Genomic DNA, 24,835 nt, shown 5'->3' with positions numbered 1-24,835 from the left:
GGGAACAGCACACACAGCAGGGATTCCCCCCAGAGTCTCCTCCTTCTCCAGCCTACTGATCATGCCACACCTCTCCCTTCTCTCTTCCTATCCCACCAGAGCAGTCCATATCCCTTGGAACCTTTAAAGATATACCAGTTAATGCTGGGAGGAAAACTGTCCTGGCAAAAAGAGCCTGGTGGGGTTCTTTTGGGCAAAAGAAATTAGGCAGCAAAGATCTGAAGGTGTTTGCTGAGGGCCTACATCCTGACATCTGGTCTTCCCCTCTGGGGAAATGAGATCGAGCCAATACTAAGTTCACCAAGCAATGAACAGTGTCGGAGCTGGATGGTCCCTGGACTCGAGCCTTTTGTTGACAGGAGGAGATGCTGCAGTGCAGCAAGTGCAAGGGCCTTCCTTCCACAGAACCCCCATGAATAGAAGGTTTTCTAATTACTGAAGCATTTTCCCATATAGGATCTCTGACGGCCCGTGAGTGAGGCAAGGGCTGGAGATGGCATGAAGCCACGGGCTCACAGGGCAGAGAGCTTCAAAGGACTTCAGAGAGCATCTGGTTCAAACAGTTTATTTTACAGATGAGGGTAGACTGAGGCCCAGACAAGGCAAGCAGCTTTTCTGAGGTCAGTAGGCTCAGCCAGGATTAGAACCCAGGTTTTCTGCCTCCTGTTCCAAGGCCCTTTCTGCCTTCTGACCCCAGTGAGTGACATGAGACATTGTGATGTTGTGGTAAGAACACTGGGCTGGGAATCGAAAGCCTTGGGCTTAGATCCCAGCTCGGCCACACACTACCCAAGTGACCTCATTGCTCCAGAGCTCACCTTCTCCAACTGGAATGCTGGGGGGTGGGGTAGAGAAGGCCTCAGTTTCTCCACTTGTAAAATGACGGGGATGGGGGAAGGGAGGCATTGTACCAAATGATCTCCAAGCAGCCTTCCAGTTTCAAATCCCGTGACCCTAAATTTCGGATCCTGGGGGATTTTGGAAACCCACAGCCTGGGGAAGTGACCTGGGCAGCCTCTCTGGATAAAGTGGCCACATCACACTTTCCTGGCTTCTGGCAAAGGTCTGGGCAATGAGAATGGAGGCCGGTACCTAACTGAAATCTCCTAGCTAATGATACTGGTCATAGCTGCCAGCATTTACAAAGTACTTTAGGACTTGTAAAGTGCCCGACAAATGCCATCTCATTTGATCCTCACAACAACCCTGGGGAGGTGCTATTATTATCCCCATTTTACAGAAGAAGAAACTGAGGCTGAGAGAGGTTAAGTGATATGCCCACAGTCACCAGCTAAGTGTCTGAGGTGGCATTTGAACTTGGGTCTTTCTGATTCCATGTTCGGTGCTCTACCCACTGAGTTAAAAAAGAGAAGTGACGTGCCCAAGGTCACTCAGGCAATAAATGGCAGGATCTGGATTTGAACCCAGATACTGTGCATTCCGCTGGCTTTCCCTTCAAGTGAGTGTCACAAAAGTGTTACCACACACTGCCAGAGATTACTTTTGCAGCAGTCCTGGCATGGGGGGTCTTATCTCCTCAACGAAAGGAGGAAATCCTTGGTGTTGAGCCTAGCCTCTCCCACCATAGTGGAAGGTACCTGGACCTGAGCATTAGGAAACCTGCATTCAAATATTGGCTGGGACTGTCTGTATGACCACGAGCCTCTGTCTTCCCACATGTAAAATGGTGGCAGCAACGCACACACTTGACAAACGCTCCAGTCTACAGTAACCTCCTCTCCTGGGTCCTTAGAATCCCCTCTCTCACATGGGCAGCGAACCTTCTTCCAGAGCTGTGGGGCACAGCTCCCTGCAAACTGGGAAGCAGTACGGAAGCAAAGATGGCATTGTCATCCTCTTGCTGTCTTCCCAGCACAGGATTAGGACCATGAGACCCCGAGTCTTCCAATGTCAGAATGAAAAGGGGCCTTAGAACACAGAACTCAGACTATCACTATAGGGAGGAACCTTAGAACACAGAATGTCAGAGCTGGGAGGGACCTTAGAACACAGGATGTCTGAGCTGGGAGAGACCTTAGAACACAGAATGTCAGAGCTGGGAGAGACCTTAGAACACAGGATGTCAGAGGTGGGAGGGACCTTAGAACACAGGATGTCAGAGGTGGGAGGGACCTTAGAACACAGGATGTCTGAGCTGGGAGGGACCTTAGAACATAGGATGTCTGAGCTGGGAGAGACCTTAGAACACAGGATGTCAGAGGTGGGAGGGACCTTAGAACATAGGATGTCAGAGCTGGGAGGGCCTTTGAAAAACAAAACAAAGATTGTGAGAGCTAGAAGGTCCCTTAGAACACAGGATGTTGGTTTTGGCAAGGATCTTAGAACACATAACAAAGACTGTCTGAGGTGGGAGGGTCCCTAGAACAGAGAATATCAGAGTACAGAGAACATCAGAGATAGGAGGGGTCTTAGAACATAGAATGTTAGGTCTGGCAGGGACCTTAGAACACAGGACATAAACTGTTAGAGGTGTGAGGGCCCTTAGAATGGAGAATGTTAGAATGGAGAATATTAAAACGAGGAGAGATCTTAGGACAGAAAATGTCAGAGGTGGGAGAGCTCTTAGATCACAGAATGACAGAGCTGGAAGGAACATTAGAACATAGAATGTTAGTGCTGGGAGGGGCCTTGGAATACAAAATGTTAGGACTTGGAGGGCCTTTGGAACATAGAATGTTAGAGTTGAGAAGGACCTTAGAACACAGAATGTAGACTGCCACAGCGGGAAGAAATCTTAGAACACAGAATATTAGAGCTGGGAGAGGCCTTAGAACATGGAATGGTAGAGCTTGGGAGGGGTCTTAGAATACAGAGTGCCAGAGCTGGGAAGGCCCTTAGAGAACAGAATGTCAAAGTTGGGAGAGCCCTTAGAACATAAAATGTCAGGGCTGAGAGGGCCCTTAGAACAGACTGTCAGAGATAGGAAGGCCCTTAGAACCCAGAATGTCAGAGCTGGGACAGCTGTTAGAACACAGAATATCAGAGCTGAGAAGAGCCCTGAGAACATGGAATGGCAGCCCTGGGAGGACCCTTAGAACCCAGAACACCAGAACTAGAAGAGTCCTTAGTGCCCATCTAGTCAAAGCACCTCATTTTACAGAGAAAGAAGGCAAGTCCCTTTCCCATGGCTGAGGGGAGGCAGAGCCAGAACTAAAACCTAGGTGTTCCCATTCCATAACAGAGGAGAAGGGACATGACCAAGCCATAGGCATGGGAAGAGACCAGATTCAAAGCCCAGGTTTCCTGACCCCAATCAAGCGCCTACTTCTCCTGGTTCTGGGAGGGAGATAACACATTGTCCTCTAAGGAGTCTAAGCCCTGGGAGTGGGGGCCAGGAGGAAGCCCTTCTGTGGTGCTGGGGGTGGGAGGGAGGCAGAGCAGGAGGAGGAGGAGGCGTGCAAGGAGGCGTGCAGAGGCCATGGGCTTTGAGGGGGATGAAGCACGGCACGGCACGGCACGGCACAGGGGTCGGGCATCAGGAGGAAGTGGTACTCACGTATTCAGCTGTATCATCTGTTTCCCACTGGGCAGAGAAGGAGAGAGGAGTGAAGGTAAGACCATGAGGAAGCAGGGTGGGCAGAGGGCAGAGGAGCAGAGGAAAGGGAGGGAGATAGACAGAGAACCCCGGGAAGAGACAGGGCAAAGGACAGACGGGGAGAGAGGGGAAGAGCAGAGGGGGGAGTCTCAGAGAGACTGTAAGAAAGGTGCATCTATTCTAGCTAGAGGAGGGGAACAGCCAGAGCCACTGGAAGGGCCAGAAGAGGATGGAGGCAGTGTGGGCTTGGGGGTGTCTCTCCAGGGACAGACACGGCAGGTAGCTCCGAGCCCTGGTCCTGTCCTAGCTCTTCCTGCCCACCCCTCCCCAGCCCTGCCCACCAACCTGGGCATCAGCCAGCATGACGTCTTTGATCTGGGGCAGCCCCTTGGCCTCGCCATTCTCCATGCGGACGTAGTGGACCTGGTAGCCTCGGATCTGTCCGTGCTGCCGACTGGGCACAGGTGAGCGCCACAGCACCCTGATGGCTGTGGAGTTGAGCACCTCCACCTCCACCTTCCGAGGGGGCGCACTGGGCACTGCAGGGACAGGGAGACAGGGGAAGGAGGGAGGGAGGGGAGGGGCGGGGCCCAGGGTTAACTCCAGTCAGAGCCCTGGCCACCACCTGCTAGCCTGGAGCCACCAGTGCCCACACTGAACCTGCGCTGGGGCTCTGGGCCCTGAGTGCATAGGCTAACCCTGCACCGCCCCTCTGGAAAGCGGGTCAGAGCCGGCAAGAGACCCGGAGATGAGGCAGGGTCACTGGCTCACTGTGCGCATGGAGGGGCCGAGGCTCTGGAGCCAGACACGGAGCTGAATCAGTGGCAGGACTGAGGCTCCTCAGTCAGGGGTCCTCTGACTCCAGACCATGCCTGGTGCTGGGTGGAGGAGCCCCAGCCAGCATCTAACAGGGCAGCTCCTGACTTGAGAGGGAGACGGCAGAATCCAGACTACTGTACAAGGGAGGCTCTGTCCTGGGCGGCATCTCTCAGAAGGTACCCCAGTCCGCCACAGTTAGGGTATCTCTAGGACAGTCCCATTCCCAGGCTGGGCTGAATGCACTTTTCTGCTGAGCACTGGGAAACCTAGATTCCAGCTGGTGTTTCTAACACCTACAAGTTGACTTAACAGACCTTGAGGGTCTCTCCCTCCTCCTACTACGTGGCTCTCTGGGGCTGTGAATGGGGCCAGGAAAGGATCAGGGACCCCTCTCAGCTGTCCTTGGGTAGCCCTTCTGAGGGGGATGGCACGGATTGAGGCTAATGCCAGGGAGTGAGCATCAAGAATGCTCATCCCTCTTTGCACAGAACAGGCTCCTTTGGGGAAAAACAAACCAACCCTAATACTTCCCCCATGCCTGATCTCCTTGGTGCCATCACCCTAGGGGGAACACAGGGCAGGCATGATTATCAGACAGACTGGGAAACTGAGGCCCAGAATGAGGACAGAAAAGGGGCTGCTCAGTTCTGCAGAGAGTGTCAGGGCAGGGGCCTGTTCCTGGCCTCCTTACTCTTAATGTAGGATTCTTTCTGGAACCCCAGAATATTATGTGATTATATGAGATGTAATGTGAAATATCATATAGTTCAACTCCCTCATTTTATGGAGGTGAAAAATGGGGCCCACAGAGGGGACCTGGCTTGTTAGTTATGCTAATTTGGATCATATTTTTAATTTTTTTTAATAACAAATAATGGTGTGAGGACAGTGGAGACTGAGGAGTGGAGAGTGAAGACAATTAGCTTTGGGTCACTCTGGAAGTCTAGGACTTCAGAAACTGGCTGGGCCTTTCCATCCCCCATTACTTACATTTTTGTTTCCCCCTATGGCAGTGTGTAGGAGCCTGCTAGGAGGAAACCCCTGACCCCAGCCCTGGTCACTGGACCTGGGTCTTGTGAGGGACAGCAGGGGCGGGGGGGGCTCAGGGCACCTGGGTCGGCCCCCCTCCCCCCGGGTCCCCGGGGGATATTTACCGTCTTCGTCGGTGCGGATGACGATGGGCGAGCTCTCGGGCCCTGGTCCCACGGCCGTGTGGGCCACCGCCGTGATGCGGTACTCAGTCCACTTCTCCAGGGACTCCAGGAGGATCTGTGTGGTGCTGGGGGGGATCTGCTTCACCTCCCGGGGATGCGGGTCCTCAGAGTCCAGGGCTCGGTAGCGCACGCTGTAGCCCGCTAGGTCACCATTTTGGCTCTCGGCGGGCGGCGGGCGCCAACTTACCAGAATGGCCGTGGATCTGGTGCTGACACATTTTACGTCTTGAGGGGGGGCAGACGGTTCTATTGAAGGGGGAGGAATGTGGGGGGGGGAAGGGGGGGGAGGGAGGGAAGGGGGAAGGGAAGGGGGAAACAAAAGATGGGAAAGATAAAAAAAAAAAAGAAGATGATAACAAAACAAACAGAAATAAAACAAACCCAAAATGAAACAAAATGTGTGTGGAAAAAAAACAAAAAAACTCAGCTCTGAAATGAAAAGCCCAGATGCAGTGGAGTGGCCCCTGGGTGGAGGGTCAGAAATGAGACCAGCCCTGCCCAGGGAACCAAACCGAAATCTGGCAGACAATCCAGGGGATGCTAGCCAAGAGTTTTGTCTCCCTCTGGAGGAAGGCCACTGAGTCCTGGGCTCCGAGGGCCTGGGAAAGGCAGCTTCCTCTGAAGGACTGGAGAAATAGTGGCCCAAAGTGGAGATAAAACAGTCGCTGAAAAAGACCCTATTGTCTCCCACCTTAGAACTGGAGCCTTCGGGGGAAACTTGAAGGAGATGCTGAGAGCCTCACATGGAGGAAGATTACCCAGAACCCTTCTCTAGCCTCATCTGGAGAGAGAAACCTGGGCACCAATCCCAGTCTCACCTGAAGAGAGACACCTGTAACTTCCTTTGATCTCACAATGCCTAGAGCCCTTCCAATTCCTCACATGAAGTGAGAAACCTAGAAGTCTTCTCAGTTTTGTCTGGACCAAGATATCCAGATATTTATCCTTCCTGGACTTCCCTGGAACGAGACACCTAGAACCTGTTCTCAAGGCTCACATATAGTGAAATACCTAGAACTTCCCCTAACAACACAGAAGGCATTTTGGTTTCCCCAGCCTTGCCTGGAACAAGATACCCAGAACCCTTCCCACTTGGGAAGAGGCACCCCAAACTCTTCTTTAAATTTATCTGGAGGAAGGCATATGGAATGACATACCTAGAACCCTTCTTCCATCTGAGGAACTGAGTGATATGTTGGGAACCTCTAACCCCAGAATCACCTTAAGGATGTTACTTAGAAAGCTCCTCTAGTCTCAATTAGAGTGAGAAACTTAGAATCCTTTCCTACCTTCAGATGAAGAACCCTAGAATTATTTCTTCAGCTTTGTCTAGAGTTAGATGCCCCAAACCCTTTCTCTGCCTTGCCTGAAATGATATATCCAGATCTCTTCTCAGACTTTGACAAAATAAGTCATCTAAACTTCTCCTAGCTTCCCCTGGAGCAATATACTTAGAATCTTTTTTCAGACTCAATTAGAACGGATCAGCTGATACCTCTCTCCAGTCTTGCTTGGAATAAGTCACTTAAAACCTTTCTTTACTCTTGTCTAGAGCAAGGATCTAGAACCCTTCTTCAACCTTGCTTGAAGTGACTTAGAAACTCCTGTTTTATCAGGAGGAAAATGCCTAGATCTCTTCCCTAGTTTTCCCTGGAACTGTATACCTAGATTTCCTTCCCATTCTTACATATTTTGAGGCAGCTAGAACCTTTTCCTAGCCTCACCTGAAACACTTAGAAACCTTTGCCAGCTTCACAAGAAGCACCACTCTTATTAAGCGGCATCCAAAGGGAAACTTAGAAACATGCCCCAGACTTGAGCTAAGTGAGATACTTTGAATCTCTTTCCAGATTTGCCTGGAGGCAAGACACCTAGACTGCTTTCTCTGTCTCCCTTAAAACAAGACATCTCCTACCATTTCCTAGCTCTGCTTGAAGCAAGATACGTAGAACGTGCCCCAGTCTTGCCTGAAGCAAGACACTAAAGAAGCTTTCTTCTACCTTGCCTGGAAGGACACTTTTAGAAGTAGGGGGTTTTGTTTTTTACCCAGACTTTATCTAGAATAAAAAGTCTGGGACTCCTCCTCCATCTCCCCAAACTCCTGGCTAGTAATCCCAACCAAAAGCAACCAAAGAAACTTAAGAACAAATCCAAGGAACTGTGGCAGATGGAAACAAACCAAAGTGTTTGAGGAAATGAAGGATTGAGCTAAAAAGAGGAAAAAAAAAACCAAATCATAATAAAACAGACAATGGCAATAATAATAATCATAATTGTAATAAAGAAAGAAAGACGGACAGATAGAACGAGCGCCTTCCAGAAAACTCCCAGCGTGGGTACGTACCTTCCACTCTTCAACTGCTAATTTATAAAGACTTTCTTACGAGGGAAGGACAGAAACTGAGCTAGGAGGCCAGACCGAGCTCGTGATGGGTCTCCAGAGGCCGGATGGTGCTAGGCGAAGCCCTGCTTGGGGCCAAGCTTCACCACCCCTGCTGGGCACTGGGAAACCCAGAGATGAGTGTGCAAAGGCTTCTCTGGGAAAGGTTCAGTATAGGGACAGAGGCCTTGGGATTCAAATCGCTCTTCTTGGCCCTGGAGGGCAGAATTAGGAGCAACGAGGGGAAGCAGAAGAGAGGCAGATTCTGGTCGATGTCTACATGGGGAAAAAGAAAACTTTCTAACAGTGAAAACTTCCCAAAGTGAAATGAGCTGCTTTGGCAGCTGGTAGCGAGTTCTCCCTCAGTGAGAGTATTTGGATGGGAGCTGGATGATCTACTCGTGAATGTTGTTACAGAGAAAGTCCCTTGGAGCTCTGAGACATCGTGATTCTATTGGGGAGTGCTGGGTGGAGGGGAGGGCTTGGGTTCTGCTGCTCCCCTCCCCATCATCTGTCCACAAGCTTTGGTCATAGGACTCAGTGTTAGGAGAGAGCTTGGGGACCATCTGTTTTACACTCTTCTATAACTGACAAAGGGAAGCAGGTGAAACCCAGAGAGAGGAAGGGACCTGCCAGAGGTAACAAGCACCTAGCTTGCCAGAAGGTCAACCCTTCTGGCTCCAAGGGCATCGAAGTATATTTACTACGGTGGGGACGAGCAAGTCATCCTGGGCCTCCCATTTCTGGTGAAGGGTTGTTGCTTTTCAGAAACCCACTGCAGAGAAGGTCTGGCCTCAACCTACCCTTGCCATCCGGGCCTAAGTGGGCTGAGCCCCACTGTGACATGCCTGGCCTTCCTGTCCTCAGACTCACTGTGCCCATTCCTTGGACCCACTCACTCACCCGCTCTGATCCAGGAGGGCTCAGCCTCATCCCCCAACCCAGAGAGCAGGACCTTCTGCTCAGGGCCTGGCCTCCTCCTGATAATCACGGGTGAGGCAGGGGTGGGACTGGGGGAAGGAGGGGAAGGAGAAAGGGAGAACCTTCCTCCCTTCCTGCCCTGCCCCCATAGGCCAGGGGAGCCCACAGAATAGAACGAATAGTTAGCTGCTCAGAAATGGACCCCGAGTGCCAAGCAGGCTGAAGCTACTTCCTGGGGGGAGCTCAGGGCGTTGCCAGTTTCCTTCACAACCCAGCCCAACCTGCGTGACTGATGTGGAATGGGCCTATCAGGGCTTGGTGGTCAGCATCCTGACATGCACAAGCCACGTCTGCATTTCATAGGACTTTAGAGCTGGCAGGGAACATTTAGCATAGCCCCCCTCGTTTTACAGATGGGGAAACTGAGGGTCAGAGAAAGAGAATGGAAGGGGCTTACTCAAGGTCATAGTCAGAAATTTGGAAACGGTAAAATAGGACACCATCTGAGATTTGAGAAAGGGACTTAAGAGACCATCTTGTACAGTTCCCCTTGTTTTATTGATGGGTAAATGGGCTCAGAAAGGACAGGGCCTGCTCAAAATTGTAGGGTCAAAGATTTGGCTGACTAGTTCAGTCTCTTCATTTTATGGAGGAAGAAACTAAGGCTAGATAGGAGAAGTGACTTGCTCAGGGTCACACAGGCAATAAGGAACAGATGCTAGATTTGAATCCAGATCTTCTCACAGCTCTAGGAAGTGGCAAACCTGGGGATGGAACACAGGTGTCTGGACCTCCTGATCCAGTGTGCATTCTACTGCCCCTGCTGTCGTCCCTACAGAGGAGAGTCCTTTAGGGAGGGTCCTAGAACCAGCACTCAGGAAAGAGAGCATCTATGGACTGAAATTCCCACCTTGAGACCTGCCACACTCCTGGAAAGGGAGTGGGGAGGGGGCACGCAGGGTGAGCTGTATTTGTGAATCTGCTTGAGCCCAGCCCGTACTCACCTGAAAAGCATCTTTTACAGGTTCAAAGTTGACTGCCCAAGCCACAAGGATGGCCCTTACTGACCTCGGACGGAACCACGTTTTTAAACCTTTAAGTACCATAGACTCGGCGCATCCTATGAGGCTCCAGGAATCGGCTGGGGGAGAAGGGGGAGGGGGAGGAGACAGGGGAGGAGAGGGAAGGAAACCCCATCTCGGGGCCACGGGGTTGGACAATAAGCCTGGAATGCCCCAGGCCACCAGGCGCCAGCAGCTCCAACTCCTCTGGGCTCCCATGAGCCGGGTACCGACGGGCCCCTCACTGCTTCCCTGGCCTTCCCCTGCACTGACTCAGCCCGGGATGGCTCTGGTCAGCAATAATGCCCCCAGAACCAAGGGTGGGGACAGAGGCAGGGGAGGTCAGCGCTGATGACTACAGGTGTGTCTCTGGTACTTGAAGGGTTTAAAGATTCCAGAAAGACAGGACATACTTTACCTTTAGTTTAATGGATTTAAGGATGCTGGGGGTAGAATTGCACATCGGAGAGATGGGGGAGGATAGGGAGAGGAAGGCTTAGGAGGGATAGCCGCAGCTTCCCCTCTGCCAAGCTGGGGTGTAAGGAGGTGAGCGGGGAGAGGGGGGATGAGAGGACAGACTTTGTGGGGAGCAGAAAGCAAGGGTGAGCGGTGGTGCTAAGATACTGAGGGATAGCGGGCAGATGGCTGGATGGAGGAGGGGGCTAGGAGACAGGCCAATAGTGAGAACAGCAATGACAATCATGAAGATCGCTAGCATTTGTACAGCGCTTTAATGCTGGCAAATGCTTTAGAAGAATGATCTCATTTGGATCTCATAACAGCTCTGGGAGGTGGGTACTTTTATTATCTTTGTTTGTCGATAAGGACACTGAAGCTAAGTGACTCAGCCAGGTCCACACAGCTAGGAATCACCTAAGCCTGGATCTGAACTCAGGTCTTATCCCTTCTAGGTTCAGCACCAACTAGCAGGCCAAGAAAGCAAGAGAGACATTTGTAGAACCAAGAATGGCTCAGGCTCTCAGACCCCAAATGGGGAGGTGCTCAAATGAATCTATTCCTGTTACCCCATGTCCCTGGAGTTCCTAGAACCAGACAGCCCAGACATGACTCCTCCCAATCCTCACACCTGCTCCCCAGTTTTACGGAGTTGGCATCAGCCTCTCCCAGACTCTTGGGGTTGCATGGTCTCTGCCCTGGGGCCACTGATCCTGAGACTGACCCCAGCCAGGGCAGGATCAGAAGATGTAGGGATGAAGTTGCCTCAGGTACCATTGTGGTGAACCCCTTCACGTTACAAGGGAGGAATTGGGGATCATCCCGCAGGTGAGGCGGGCAAAGGTGAGAAGCTAAGTCATCCGACTCCAAATGGAGAGCCCTGGCCACTGACCCGGGCTGTCTCAAGTTCTGGAACCTTTTGGAGGTGGAGAGAGGAGGAAGAGTGATCCAAAAGAGATTCCAGGTGGGATGTGAACCTAGGTCTTTGGATGCCACATCCTATGCTTTTCCTCCCCTCCTCTCTCCTCTTTTTAATTTATTTTTCAATAATAAGTATTTATTTTCTCTCCTCCCCACTCACCCTTTATACTAAAGCATACTAGCCTCCCGAAGGGTAGAGGATTCTAAGATGCCGGGCTCTCCCTTCCTAAACTACCTTGTACTCTGTGTGTGTGCATGTGCGCGTGTGCACAATGCACCCCCATGTTGTCTCTTCTCTACTCTAAGCTCCTTGAGAACAGGGATTATTTCATCTGTGGGCCTGGAGAGTGTGCTGTGTGAACCTGGGCTAGTCACCTGTAAAATGGGAACACTCATAGTACCACCTTTCAGGGTCGCCGGGAGGATCCACTGAGACATTGCACCTACAATGTTTTGCAAACCTTACAGCACTCGCTAAACGCTGCTCTAACAAAGACAATGCCTGAAACACAGTAGGTGCTTAATAGATGCTTGCTGATTGATTGGAGGACAGTCCTGCCTGGCGGTCGTCCCCCTCCCCAACAGTGCGGTAATGGAGCCAAGTCCCAGTGAAGAGAAGTATGGCCATGGCTGCCCATGTTCTTGACTGCACACGGCCCAGGGCCCAAAATGTGACCCCGGGGTATGAGGAGATGGGAGAGGAAGGGGAACACGGAAAAAGGTGGCCGGCAGCCACGTGTGCAGTAAGGCAGCCCCGTATGGGATGGTGGCGTTGGCCCACAATCCATTAAACTAAATAGCTAGACTGTCTCTACTGGAACCTGGGCACACCCCTAGACCCTAGGTGACCCCATCTCTGGCTGGAGCCCAATGTTACACAGCTGCTAACAAGTAATGGCAGGTCAGAGACTTCAGATCCACTACCCTGGGCTGCCTCAGTTTCTTAAATCCCTTAGTGGCGACAGGAGAACCAGAGGCCAGAAATGGGCTCTGGGCCAGCCCTCCCCTAGCTCTTCAGACCAACAGCCCCAAGGCTCAGTGCTAGGGGGCTTCACTCCACAGTGGTCCCACCCTCCCTTGGGAAACACCTCAGTCACTGGACTAGAGGGGATTCTGGAGACAGGTTAGTGCACACCCAACCTCTTCCCCATACTCCCCTTTACCTTCTCCCATTTTGCAGATGGGAAAAATAAAGCTCAAAAAGAAAAAAAGGACTTGCTAAGGTTATGCTGAAAGTTGATGGCAAAGGAGAGACCAGACCTGTGTGTACTAATTCCCATGCCAAGTGTCTGCATGAATCATCTGCTATGCTCTAAGACACAGGAGCTGGACTAAGGCAGGGACTTAGAGGGTAGGGGAGGAGTTCTCTGAGTGTCCCCCAGCCCCTGGTGCCCAGGAGGACTGTGCCGTGACACCCTCCCCCCAGTCTACTCTGTCAGCTACCCTCTGGCCCTGACGACTGGTCCTTTCTTCCTCCTCTCCCCATGAGGTTGGGTCCATTCCACAGGCCCGAAGCTCTCTGGGATGGGCAGGTGGAGTGGGACTGGGAGGGGGGCCCTGCCTGGCTCCCCTCCCTCACAGTAGGGCCGGGACAGGAGAGACACCTACTAGACTGGAGAGTGCGCTGCCTGACCTCCGAGGTGAAGGCCCCCAGGCCTTGTGCGGAGCGGGCTGCCAGGCGGAAGGTGTACTCCGTATTGGGTTTCAGGTCCTCCACCACGAACCAGGTTGTGGGGCCGAAGTTTTTCCCTACCTAGGATTGCAGAGGTCATAGAGAGGTAAGGGGAGGAGGAGGAGGATGGGGGAGGTAGGAGATAAGGAGAGAGGGGAGAATGAGGAAGGAAAGAACAGGGAGAAAGGAGAGGGATAAGGAGGGCAAAGAAGAGACAGGGAGAGAAAAAGGAGAGAGGGATGGAGAAGGAGAAAGGAAGGGGAGAAAGAAAAGAAGGAGGAAGAGGGGGAGGGGGAGAAAGAGGGAGGGGAGGAGAGAAGGAGAATGACAGAGAGAAAGACGAAGGAAGGAGAGAGAAGAGGGAGGGAGAGAGAATAAGAATAACAACAGAGACAGAGAGCCCTGGGACACGTGCAGGGTTGGCCGTGCTGAGGCAGCGACAGTCCTGTGGCCTGACCTGGCCCTGGCAGCAGGCTGAGCAGCACCCCCGTCACGCCCCCACTTTCCCCATGCCATCCCATCCCAATCCCACGGCTGCCAGGGTGGCATACCTCTTTGCCATCGTCTCTCTCCCGATAGAGCAGCTCATACATGACTATACTCTCCTGCCGAGGGGCACTCCAGGTCAGGCTGATGCTGGTCTCAGACTTTGCTTCTGCCCGGAAGTTCATGGGCTGTCCGGGTACTGGCAAGTCAGGGATGACCAGAAGGTAAAGGAGATGAGAAAAAAGGCAATGATGTATGGAGAGGCCCTCACCCCAAGCTGCCCCAGAGGACCACAGGCTTTATGGCTGAAAGGGGCCTTAGCACACATCTGTAATTTGGCCCTCTCATCTTACAGAGGGCAAAACTGAGACTCAGAGCAGCAAGGATTCTTGCCTAAGATGGCACAGCTGACAGGTTTTAGAATCTGAGCCTCGGTGCAGCTCCAGATCCAGGGCTCGGACACAGACCATCCCATTTCCAGACCCAGCTCTGGGGATGACAGTGGGGAGTGGTCTTTCCAGCAGGTCACTTACCTCCTTGCTGTGTTTTGACCTGGATGGGATCTGAGAGGGGTCCATCACCCACAGAGGTGAAGGCCAGGACTCGGACAGTGTAGGTCTCGTCTTCTAACAGACTGCCCACGGTGGTTAGGAGACTGTCGTCCACATTGTGTTTCTGCCAATTCCCAACAGGGTGGTCAGGTTCCATGGTGTAGTAGACACGGTAGCCACGAATCAGACCATTGGGTTCCACTGGCTCCTCCCACTGGATGATCATGGTGGTTGCACTGAGCATACGGCCCTGCACATTTCGGGGGGCACTGGCTGGGGCCTGCTCCCCAGTCCGGGTCACCACCGACTCGCTGGGAGGACCCTGCCCTATGGTGTTGACCGCCGACACCCAAATCTCATACTCCGAGTTGGGGCTGAGGCCCCCAATGCTGTAGCGTGTGGTGGTGATGTCCTCTTTGATCTGATAAGGGCCATCTTGGCTCTTGGACTTGTACTCAATGACATAATAGGACACGGGGTCAGGGTTGCCTGAGTCCCATGTAATGGTGATGCTGGTGGCCGTATTCTCTGTCACTACTGGGGTTCCAGGGGCCTTGGGGAGGGCTGGGGAGCAGGAGAGATCAATCAGTCAACCAATAACCATCTATGACGCACCTACTATGTGCAAAGCACTCTAAATACAAACCAAGGAGAACATGGCAAAGAAGAGAGAGACCTAATGGTGTCACTCTCCTGCTCATAAAACTTCAATGGCTCTCCGCTGCCCCCTTCTACTGACATCTGAGGGACACCCCCTCCTCTATGACTTGGCACCAACCTCTCTCGCAGGCCTGAAGTGCACCCCCTAATCATCTCTGCCTGTGGCAATTCTCCTTCCAGGCTCAGGTACATCTCTAGTCTCCCACCCCACCCCCCATACATGCTTCCTGCCTTCCTAGGAGGCCTTCTCTGACACCATTTCCCCTTACTTCAGACCTTAAACGGCCCTTTGATTCACACTTCTCTGAGATCATACACTACAGAACAGGTGAATGAGCTTTAATGTTGGCATCCGCTGCCCAAATGACCATAAGCCTAATGGAGGCAGTGGCCAGGTGTTATGTGGCTTACTTCTAGCACCAAGTATAGTGCTCTTCTTAATATACATTTAATAAATGGGAATAAATGAAATGAATTCTTATGGCTCTCCATGCTGGCCCAGAGCACTTTCAAAAGCGGGTGGGTAGCAGAAGGAGGTGTCTAGGTCACTCAATGCTCAGGCTAAGCTTGCTGAGGAGTGGTTTAGAGGTCCCAAAGAAGGAGTGGCCCTTCTTTGGTGTTTCAAGCCAATCTTATGATTGAGATTTTATCATAACCATTTTTCATAAGTGGAAATTGAGGCTGAAGGAGGAGTGGCTTGTTTGAGGTCACAGAGCATCTCAGTGGCAAGGACAGAACAGTGGGCCATTGCCAGGGAGTAATTCTGATCTGCTGGAGGGCCCCTGGTGGCCACTTACACTTCACTGTGATCTGGGCCACGGCCTCAATGACTCCCAGGCTGGACATGGCCACGCACGTATAGTTGGCCGAGTCTTTGACATCGGTGAGCTCCAGGACATTACGCCCAACAGGCATGTCATCCTCGGGGGTCAGGTCCTCGGAACCCTGCATCCACTTGACATAGGGCATAGGGGAGCCCACGGCCACACAGGTGATGTTGACGTTGCCTCCAGGCATGATCTCGTGGCTGACGGGCAGGATGGAGAAACGGGGGGCCACCCGGCGTACTGGGGATCGGGGGGAATGGGGCCAGATGCACAAGGGGAGGAAACAGGAAAACAAAACAAAAAAAAAGAACAGAAAGGAAAAGAAAGAAAGAAAGAAAGAAAGAAAGAAGGAAAGAAAAAAAGAAAAACAGGGGAAAACGATTTCAATACAAAATGGGTTCTTTCCTCCCCCCCTTGAGTTTTTTAAAAAACAAAACAAAAGAAATTAAAGAAACAAAAATTAAACACAAATAAATAATAATATCAAAATAATATACTTCACAAACAATATATATATATCATAGACACAAAGCGATATTTCATAGCAACAGGGCTCCATTGATCAAGGGTAGACCCATCACAGCACAGATAGTGACACAAAAATTTATCAGTCATTTCTCATCTTTACTGACAGATCCGGCTTCCCTCACCCTAAACAGACAGCTCTTCCTAGGATCTGGGGCATGGTGGTGGTGGTGGTGGAGGTAATTCTGTACTCCTGACGTGGGCTATGGGATTATCTAGTCCCAAAGGAGGCCTGGAGAACTTGTGGCCTAAGGGGCATAGGGGTGGGGGTGTGTGTGTGTGTGTGTGTGTGTGTGTGTGTGGGGCATGCACACACGTGCACGGTACACTCCTAGGCACAGCAGGGGAAGGTCTGGGGTCCCAGTCCCTACGAACTGAGGGTTTCCTGGTCAAGGTGAGGAGGGATGTACAAGTAGAAATCTCAATGTTATGTTTGCTCTATCTCTGAGGGCAAATGAAAAGATTGGCCATGGAGATGTCAATACCATCTGGTTATCCTGTCGGTGGAAAGATGATAGTGTCTTAAGGAAGCCTGCCCTGACCCTTCCCCCCCAACCTTACCCGGGGACCGAGAGGAAAAGATGAGAAACTCTAATGAAATTTTTGTGGTTTTCGGGTATAGAAACCCTAACAAAGCCTCTTGAAGATCTGACAAGGTTCCATCGATAGATGCAGCTTTCAGAATCACAAACATCATGCAAAATAGGTCAAGAGAGAAGGAGACAGAGACAGAGACAGAGACATAGGGAGGGGCAGAGAGAGAAAGAGAGAAACAGAGAGGAGGGGAAAGAGATAAAAATGCAGAGGAAGATATCTCGGGGGCCACTAGCATATGCCCAAGTGGGTACTGGAGACAGAAAAGACAGACAGAGAGAGCAGGAAAGAGGAGAAGAGAGAAGGGGAGGGGAGGGGGAAACCACTTCAATGCTGCACACTCTTATTCTAGCTGATGTGAGACAATGTGGCATGTCACATTGTCACATCACAGCCCTGGCGGAATAATAAATAGAATAATTAATAATAATAATAAAGAGAAGAATAATCATAATCATAAACAAGGGTGATGGACTTTGGACGTTAAGAAGACAGTGACATGTTCTATGCATCTCCTTAGCTGAGAAGTGGATGCAGCCTTCGGACCTTACCCAGTAGAACATGAAGGCGAAGGGAGGGTTTCGGGGCCTCTGTTTTCTGAAGGCAGCAGCCCCCTCCTTTGGACATCCTGATGGAGAAGCCTACCCCCTGCCCAGTGCCCCACAGGGACTTTTTTGGTGACAGGTAAAGGATGATGGGATTTCCATTTAGAGAAGGAAGGCATCTTAGACACAGACTATCTACTCCAACTCCCTCAATTTACAGATGGGGAAACAGGCCCAGAGAGAGGAACAGGCTTGCTCGAGGCCACACAGCAGTGCTGGGATTCAAACCCAGGACTTCTGACTTTCTGACTGCCATACTCTTCTGCACTCCATCAGCTTGGTACAAAGCCTCCTGGGAGCTGTAAAAATATTTTCTCCCAGGGAGAGGCTTAAGCTGCAGCACAGAAGATCCAGGGTAGATTTTTGGGAAGAATCCTTGCCCTCTGGAGAGGCTTGCTTTAAGCAGGCAGTCAAGGAAGAATGCTGCCCCTGGAGCCAGCACTATGGCAGAGTCATGAAAGCTCAGTCAGGAGGCCTGGCTTTGAGTCCTGTTTCCAACACAAACTAGCCACATGGTGACCATGGTCAAATGCTCTTACCTCTCTGAGTCTTAAGTTTCCTCATTCATAAAATGGGAATAGTGAAGTATGGACTACCTCCTGTATGTGGTCCTTGAGCAGCATCATTGTTACTACAAGAGCTAAAGGAGCCATCATAGACGCCACTTTTGTCCCCATCTAGGCCCATCCTCAGACAAGGTCTTGTCACCACCACCTTACACATGTGTTTATTGTCCAAAGGTAGTCAGCAGAGCCAAAACTGGGATCCAGGGCTCCTGATTTCCAGGTCAATGGTCCTACTGTTCTCTCAGTGTTCACATTCTGGGTGTAGGCTAGAAGGCCATCCCACCCAAAAGCAAGGGGATGGGCCAGATGGCCTCCAAATATCTGCAGGTGAGGAGATTTTGGGGCTTGGCTTCCATTGGAGTTAATGTCAAAGGTTCATGGACTGAAGAGTGTGAGGTTGTTGGGGGTGGGGATCTTAGAAAGTTCAGGAAGTATACTTTCCTCCCTTCCTCTCTGGCTTTTTAGCAAGGGGGTGATCATGGGTTACCAGCAGGAGCTATTGGCAGAGCAGCTGGGGCCTGACGGTCTAGTTTCCAAGCTCCTGAGCCTCTACTGGCCTCGTTCTTTAAGGAGGAGGAATGTGAAAGGGGCCTGTAGCTGCTGGCTGCATGATAAGGGGATGGGAGGCCTAGGGTCCCAAGTAGACCAAAGTCCCTGTGGGGAGGAGAGGAAGAAGCCCAGGAAGCCTTGCTGGGCAGGAAGCTACTGATGTTTCAGAAAACAGAGTCCCACGAAAGCCCCGAGAGTCACACCGGAGACAAGATGGAGAGAAAGTTTAAATGGAACCCAAGAGAAGGGCATGCAGACAGAGTGGAGGTGTTGGGGGGCAGGATGAGTCTTCCAGGGGGCAGTGAAGGGGGCAGGGGAGGATGCGGTGCGGAAAGGAGATATGTGACTTTCTGGAGGAGAGAAATGAAGGCAACGCCACTGGACAGAATCCAGTCAGCATAAAGCATCCACAGCAACACACAAACACCAGCAGGTGGGATGCGAACGCTGAGTTGTCATGGAAACAGACACGACAGGAAATTCAAACTGAAGATTAATTAATCAAAGACAAAAAACAGAATTGACTAAAAAAAAAACTAAGAGAAAGCATATCGGATGGGTGTGTGGGTGCTGAAAATCGGGGTCTGAAAGGAAAAGGGCTGCTACTTCCCTGGGGAGGGGGCCCCCCTGGCAGAACACAAGCCTAGGCCCCGGGCTGGCCCTGAGCCCGCCACCTCCATGGAGCAGGAAGGCCTAGAATGACAGGATTCCTTCTGGGACCCCAGAAAGCATACTTGTCCATCTGTGACGGTAGGACTGGAGGGGCCAGGCAAAAGTGGGGGGCTGCCTCTGGGAGAGAGACCCCCATGCTAAGCGAGAAGAGGTAACAGAGACTAGGCAATCGGACAGCTGTATCTTTCAAGCTGGCCTCAGTGGTTGGGGCCATAGTGCATAGGACAGGTAGGATCTCCCTGGAGAAAAATCTAGGCAAACCAGCCCAGGCCTCAGCGTATTCCCCCAACAGCTACACAGAGCCTCTCTCCATTAAAACCCTCTATCCCAGGTTTTGTTACCCACAACTGGTCCTTGCTCTGCCCCTATGGAGGAAGGTAGTACAGGGAGCCTAGGAAATTAGAGCCAGAAGGAAGAGACCTTGGAGATCACCTACCACACTCCTCTAATTTTACAGGCAGGGAAACTGAGGCTCAGAAAATGGAATCAATTTCCCTAAAGGTCACAGGGCATGGCAAAGGTGGGATTGGAGCACAGGTCTTCCCAAATCCAAATGCTTTATGCTATAGCCCAGGCAACAGTTTTGAATGGTTTGAAAGAAGCAGGAAGAGTATCAGATCAAGTAAAGTGTAATTCACTGCTATCCCTGGGGAGGTAGGGATGAGGTGGGGTGCATGACCATGGAAGGGGCCAGTGGTCAAAATAAAGGGCCCCCAGTGATAAGAATTCAGTCAGTACTGGGCCAAGATCCTTTGGTCAGACTTTGGATGAGGCGACCAAGGCATGGGATCTACAGCGATGATGGCTAGAGGGGTGTGACGGGCAGCCTTGAAGGTTGCTGCACGTGCTAGCATAGAGTTCCTCCCCAGAGCAAAGGTCCCGTTCTGGGCCAGGTTCAGAAAGTAGAGCAGACAATGGGTCCAATGCCTGGGTGCAAACGGGGCGCTCCCATGGCTTTCAGGGACTCCTGTGACCGTGCTTTGGTAGAAGCATCTGCTCTCAATCAGATGGCTAGCTTATGGCATGGTTCTCATCAGACACAATTAGAACATCCAAAGTGGGTTTTAAAAAATGATCCCACTTTGCCAAAGGGACATAAAGCTGACAAGGAACAGCTGGTATTTGACCTCAGGTCCTCTGATTTCAAATCTAGGGCTCTTCCCTATGTACCATATAAGTATATGAGAGTTGAAAGGATCTCTCAAAACAGTTTCTTAACCTGGGGTCCATGAACCCTTAAGGGGTCTGTGTATGGGTCTCATGTGGTCTATGGATTTAAAAAAAATTAACTACATTTTGAAATAATTTGTTTCCTTTTTTTATCCTATGTATTTTATTTTATGTATTTAAAAACATTGTTCTGAGAAGGGAACCAGTGGCATTTCTAGACTGACTGTCAAAGAGATTCAGGGCATATAAAAGGTTAAGAATCCCTGACTCAGAACAGAGAAGACTAGAGTTGAGACTACCTAGTCTACCCTCCCCCAAGGTTGCCAATGGCTGAAGAAAATGAGGCCAAGTGGTGAGTTATGGAGCCGGGATTTGAACCCAGGCCCTGGGACTCCACGTGGAAGGCTGACCCACTCTCTCATGAGAATATGCTTCATCTCTTTTTGCCTGATGGACTCTGCTCAGCTTTCTCTCCTGATGCATTTCGTCGTATCCTAAGCCACGCTTAAAAGTTCAGAAACCTGAAAGGCTTCTGGAAGCTGGCAGGGCACAAACATTCAATAAATAACCATAACTGAAATAGATAATCGTCATGAGTGGCCATTCTGAAGGGCCAAGAGTCCACCATGAAGAAAAGCTACAAGAATAAACTGCCAGTCCAGAAAGAGATGTGTCAAACCGGGGGGAATCACCCAGTGCCCACCATAGGTCTTGTACACAGTAGGCGCTTAATAAACGTACTTAACAAAGTGCTTAATAAAAATAAAAAGCTCCATTGGGCTTCATCAGGTGCAACTGGAACGTGTCCCTGACTCATGTGTGGGTTGTGTATTCCTTCTTAGATGTCCTTCTGCTCTTCTGGGGACCACTCTGAGACCTGGCTAGGTTGCAGCATCCAAGGAGGATCCTTAATCCCTTGCACCAAGCAGATTTCTAGGTGGAGGTTGCTGAGCCAATGGTGGGGTCCCAGGAAATGGAGTGGTGGTGGGGTGGCCGAGGCTGTGTTCTGCCAAGTCTAGGCTCAACCCATCATTGACCCACCCAACATCATTGCCCCCAGCTGCAGAAATTGAGGTGTGGGTTAGAGAGGAAGGCAGGTGTGGGGCCCACGAGGCTGAGAGGGTCCCGCAGGAACCACACCCACGGTTACCGACCTGACTGGAGGGTCCAGGCGGGTTAATTTGGCAACACCAGCCTCTGTCCTCAGCATGCTCCCGGGGAGGGATCCGGCTGGCTCCGGCTTTTCCAATCCTTCACCCATTAGCCAGCGTCCCGGTGGGGGAACCCACTGGGGTGAAGGAGGGCAGGAGGTGGGCCGGAAAGGGGGAGGAGGTGGTGGTGAGAGAACCTGCCGCTTCAAACCCCGATTCACATGAAAACCAACTCAAAACCGGTCAAAGCAATAGGAAGAGACCCCCCCCCCCCAAAAAAAGGAAGAGCGAGGAAACCAAACCAGACCAAAAGGGGGCCGGGGGGAAAGGGGAAGGGAGGGGAAGAGGGGTGAGGGTTTGGGGAGGGGAGGGGGAGAAATAAAAAGGTGAAGTGATTTGGTTGAAGCACTAGGAACGAAATCAGTGTTAACATCTCAACATTCAGCAAGCCACTGCTCCAAAGGGGTGAGAAGGCGGACAGTACGGGCCATTTTGGGGAGAGACGAGCCACTCCGTCTGACTCCAAAATGAGGATGGGGGGGTGGCGAGGAGCATGGACAAAAGGTAATGAACAGCCTCTGGAGTATTAGTGAAGCTTAGATTACACCTGTCGGGGTTGGGCTGCAGGGGTGAGGTCGGCCCCCACTTCCCATTTCCAGGCCCTGCCCTTTCTCAGGCCCACATCTGAGATCGGGACCCAGTGTTCTGACTTCTCACCTCTCCTCACCTTGTGCCCAAAGGAGGATCCTGTTGGCTCCCCAGCCCCTTGCCCCTGTGTCTCTTATTTCTCCCCTTGTCCCCTAGCCCACCCCATTTTCTGGCTACCTCTCACCCAGATTCAAAGTCAGAACAGATGGATCCAGACACATCAGCAACTGGTTCGAGGGGGATGTGGTGGCAGGTGCCTTCTACCTGCCTCTGGGTGGTAATGGGGGTGGTGGTAGTGGCAGAGGCTTTTAAAGTCCTTATTGCTCTGGGAGTTCCCAACACTGCAAATATCTCCCCTTTGTTTGCTGGTTGGTCTTTTAATTTTTTTTTAAACAAGACAGAGATCCGATGAATCTCAATCCTAGCTGAATTCCAATCCGCCTCACTCCCGCACTGCTGAAGACCAGATGTGGGCATCTGTGGGGGGATTCTGCTTCAATTCTGACAAGGTGTAATCTAATTCCCTCCCATCCCCCCACTAAAACAGAGAGAACAGCAGTGCAAGATATGAGATACAGGCAGGCAAGAGAGTCCCAGGTCAGTACAGCACAGTGTTCCTGTGGGAGCCTTGGGCATTGTCTGTGTTCTCGAGAAATCCCGCAGATACAGAGCTGGGGGGTGGAAATGAGGTGTCCAGGGGTCAGAGCAGAGAGAAGACACTGAGATGTGAGAAGATAAGAGTAGGAGAGGGAGGGAGAAACAGGGGAGAGACAGAGAGACAGACAGAGAGTGTGTGTGTGAGAGACACAGAGAGAGAGTGTAGTGGCTCTCTGCTCCGACTCTCTCCCTGGCTCTGAGCCCACATACCTGGGAGTGAGAGCTGGGGAGGTAGGAGGAAGGTTAGTGATATGTAGGGGGTGAGGACCCAGAAGACTTAAGCAATTTTCTGTGCTGGAGGAAGATGGCTGTAGGTCCTTCCCTATCACACTATCTGGGGGTTCTGAAGCCCAGGGCCCAGTGTAGGGGTGGGCCAACAAGGAGTCCTTTTCAGCTGAAAGGTCAAGAATTCCCCGTTCTACTTGCTGGACACCAGGGAAGAGACGATCAGGTGGGGATGGGGGCAGGGAGTTATGGCTTTAATATCTTCAGCTCGTTATACTCAGTGAGGTCATCTGAACCCAAGAGTTTTCTCTGAGAGATGTCTGGATTTTGTGTCTAACAGTAGAGATTGCCTACAATTGCTTTTAATGAACTCTTTCACCACTGGGGGCCACTTTTGAGGGCTATTGGGATGAGGCGATAGTTCAGTGGATCTCTTGAGATTTGGGCAATATCTAACCTAGACTGTCTCCCTATTTCTTGCCATTGCTGTTCTGCCATCTAATTCGTGTCTGACTCCTTGGGACCCCATTTGGGATTTCCTCAGCTGGTTTGCCATGTCCTGCTATAGCTCATTTTATAGATAAGGAAACTGAGGCAAACAGGGTTAAGTGACTTGCCTAGGGTCACACAACTAGTAAGTATCTGAGGCCAGACTTCAACCCAGGTCTTCCTGACTCTAAGCCTGGTGCTCTATCCACTGAACCACCCCTCTCACTAATTTAATGAAATTTAGCATTTCCTTCAATCATTTAACAACATAATTCTAAGAACGGGGTGACCGAGAGGTCTAAGACAATAATGAGGGCAAGCAGCCCTACCCCAATCCTCCCTTCCACCTACTGGATGGAGCCTTCACCTTCCTACAAGGCCTAACTCATGCCCCATTCCTCCAGTGCCACCAGAGTCATAGACCCGTTACAGAGTCACAGGTTTCTGGAGTTAGAAAGGAGTTTGGGGATCATTTAGTCAGTTCACTCCTTTTCTTCTAACTTCACAGACAGAAAGTCAGGCCAGATTGGGAAAGGGACTTACATTAGGTCATAGGAATAAATAAACAGGGGAGTTAGGACCCGAAGTCAAGCCTTCTGATTCTGGATCCAATGTTCTTTCAACTATGTTATGCTCCTGCTATGGGACTGGGGAGAGGGAAGAGGAGTGAAAATCATTTATAATCCCCCAACTCATTTATGCCAAGAGTCTTCCTTTCGCTTCCTCAGCCTGATGCTTGCTGGGAGCCAGGGCTACTTTGGGTTTCCTGACCTGTGTCCAGATAGGGTCAGCTGGCCAGGGAAGAAGGCTCTCTGGATCCCCTAGCCCTGGAAGCCCCAAGTTAGAGATTATCCATTCAACTGGGAAGGGCATAGAATCTCAGACTCTGCATGAATCTTTGCAGCCACCTATTTCAACCTGTACCTGAGCAAATACGTGACAAGCCGTCATTTAATTTCCCCAAATCTCCAGTGAAGGGGACCTCATTACCTCTCCCAGCCCATGCCCATTCACTTTTGGAGAGTGCCACATCAAGGCAGACTCTGCTGAGCCCCACTTCTCTCTCATGGGCCTGGTTCTTTCTGCAGGATAAGTCTCATCCCTCTTTCCTAGGCCAACTTTTCAAATACTCAAAGATGGAGCTTTTGTGCTCTCTTTAATGCTGTCCCTTCCCCAGGCCAGACATCCTCTGTCCCCTCTTATGATTCCCTTCTCTAATCCCATAACCCTCCTCTGGAAATGTGTCAGTCTGTGGGAATCATCCCTTCTAAAGGACATGGGCCCAGAACTGAGCATGACCTTTCAGATGAGGTCAGAAAAGGGCCAGGGGACAAAGTTCAGGGTGGCTCTCTCCTTCCCAGGAGCTTTCCCTTGATGAATCAGTCAGCTAAAACCCTCAGGGCCTTCTCCTAGGGACAGACAGCAGTCTAAGTCCTGCCTCCCCTCTTCCTGTGCTTGGA

The 24,835-nt window shown here is 51.2% G+C and overlaps 1 protein-coding gene across 8 annotated transcripts in view; it reads right to left on the bottom strand.

The window, feature by feature from the left end:
- PTPRS (protein tyrosine phosphatase receptor type S) overlaps positions 1 to 24,835 on the bottom strand; it is a 234,154-nt gene that overhangs the window by 52,226 nt on the left and 157,093 nt on the right. For 4 of the 8 annotated variants that reach the window (XM_069086753.1, XM_069086751.1, XM_069086756.1 and 1 more), the window contains exons 7-13: positions 15,495 to 15,764; positions 14,020 to 14,601; positions 13,552 to 13,685; positions 12,937 to 13,081; positions 5,530 to 5,835; positions 3,902 to 4,095; positions 3,518 to 3,544 (exon numbers count right to left, since the gene is read on the bottom strand). In XM_069086753.1, coding sequence (XP_068942854.1) covers positions 3,518 to 3,544; positions 3,902 to 4,095; positions 5,530 to 5,835; positions 12,937 to 13,081; positions 13,552 to 13,685; positions 14,020 to 14,601; positions 15,495 to 15,764 — 1,658 coding nt within the window. The remainder of the gene's footprint in view (positions 1 to 3,517; positions 3,545 to 3,901; positions 4,096 to 5,529; positions 5,836 to 12,936; positions 13,082 to 13,551; positions 13,686 to 14,019; positions 14,602 to 15,494; positions 15,765 to 24,835) is intronic. The other 4 variants (XM_069086754.1, XM_069086757.1, XM_069086758.1 and 1 more) reach the window with 2 other exon arrangements.

The sequence above is a fragment of the Petaurus breviceps genome, unplaced genomic scaffold, assembly GCF_028583685.1.
Source record: "Petaurus breviceps papuanus isolate PSGF00001 unplaced genomic scaffold, PetGlider_PUasm1.0 180, whole genome shotgun sequence".
Taxonomy (NCBI): domain Eukaryota; kingdom Metazoa; phylum Chordata; class Mammalia; order Diprotodontia; family Petauridae; genus Petaurus; species Petaurus breviceps.
Note: the sequence above shows the minus strand (reverse complement) of the source record. Positions and strands in the feature narration are given on the sequence as shown.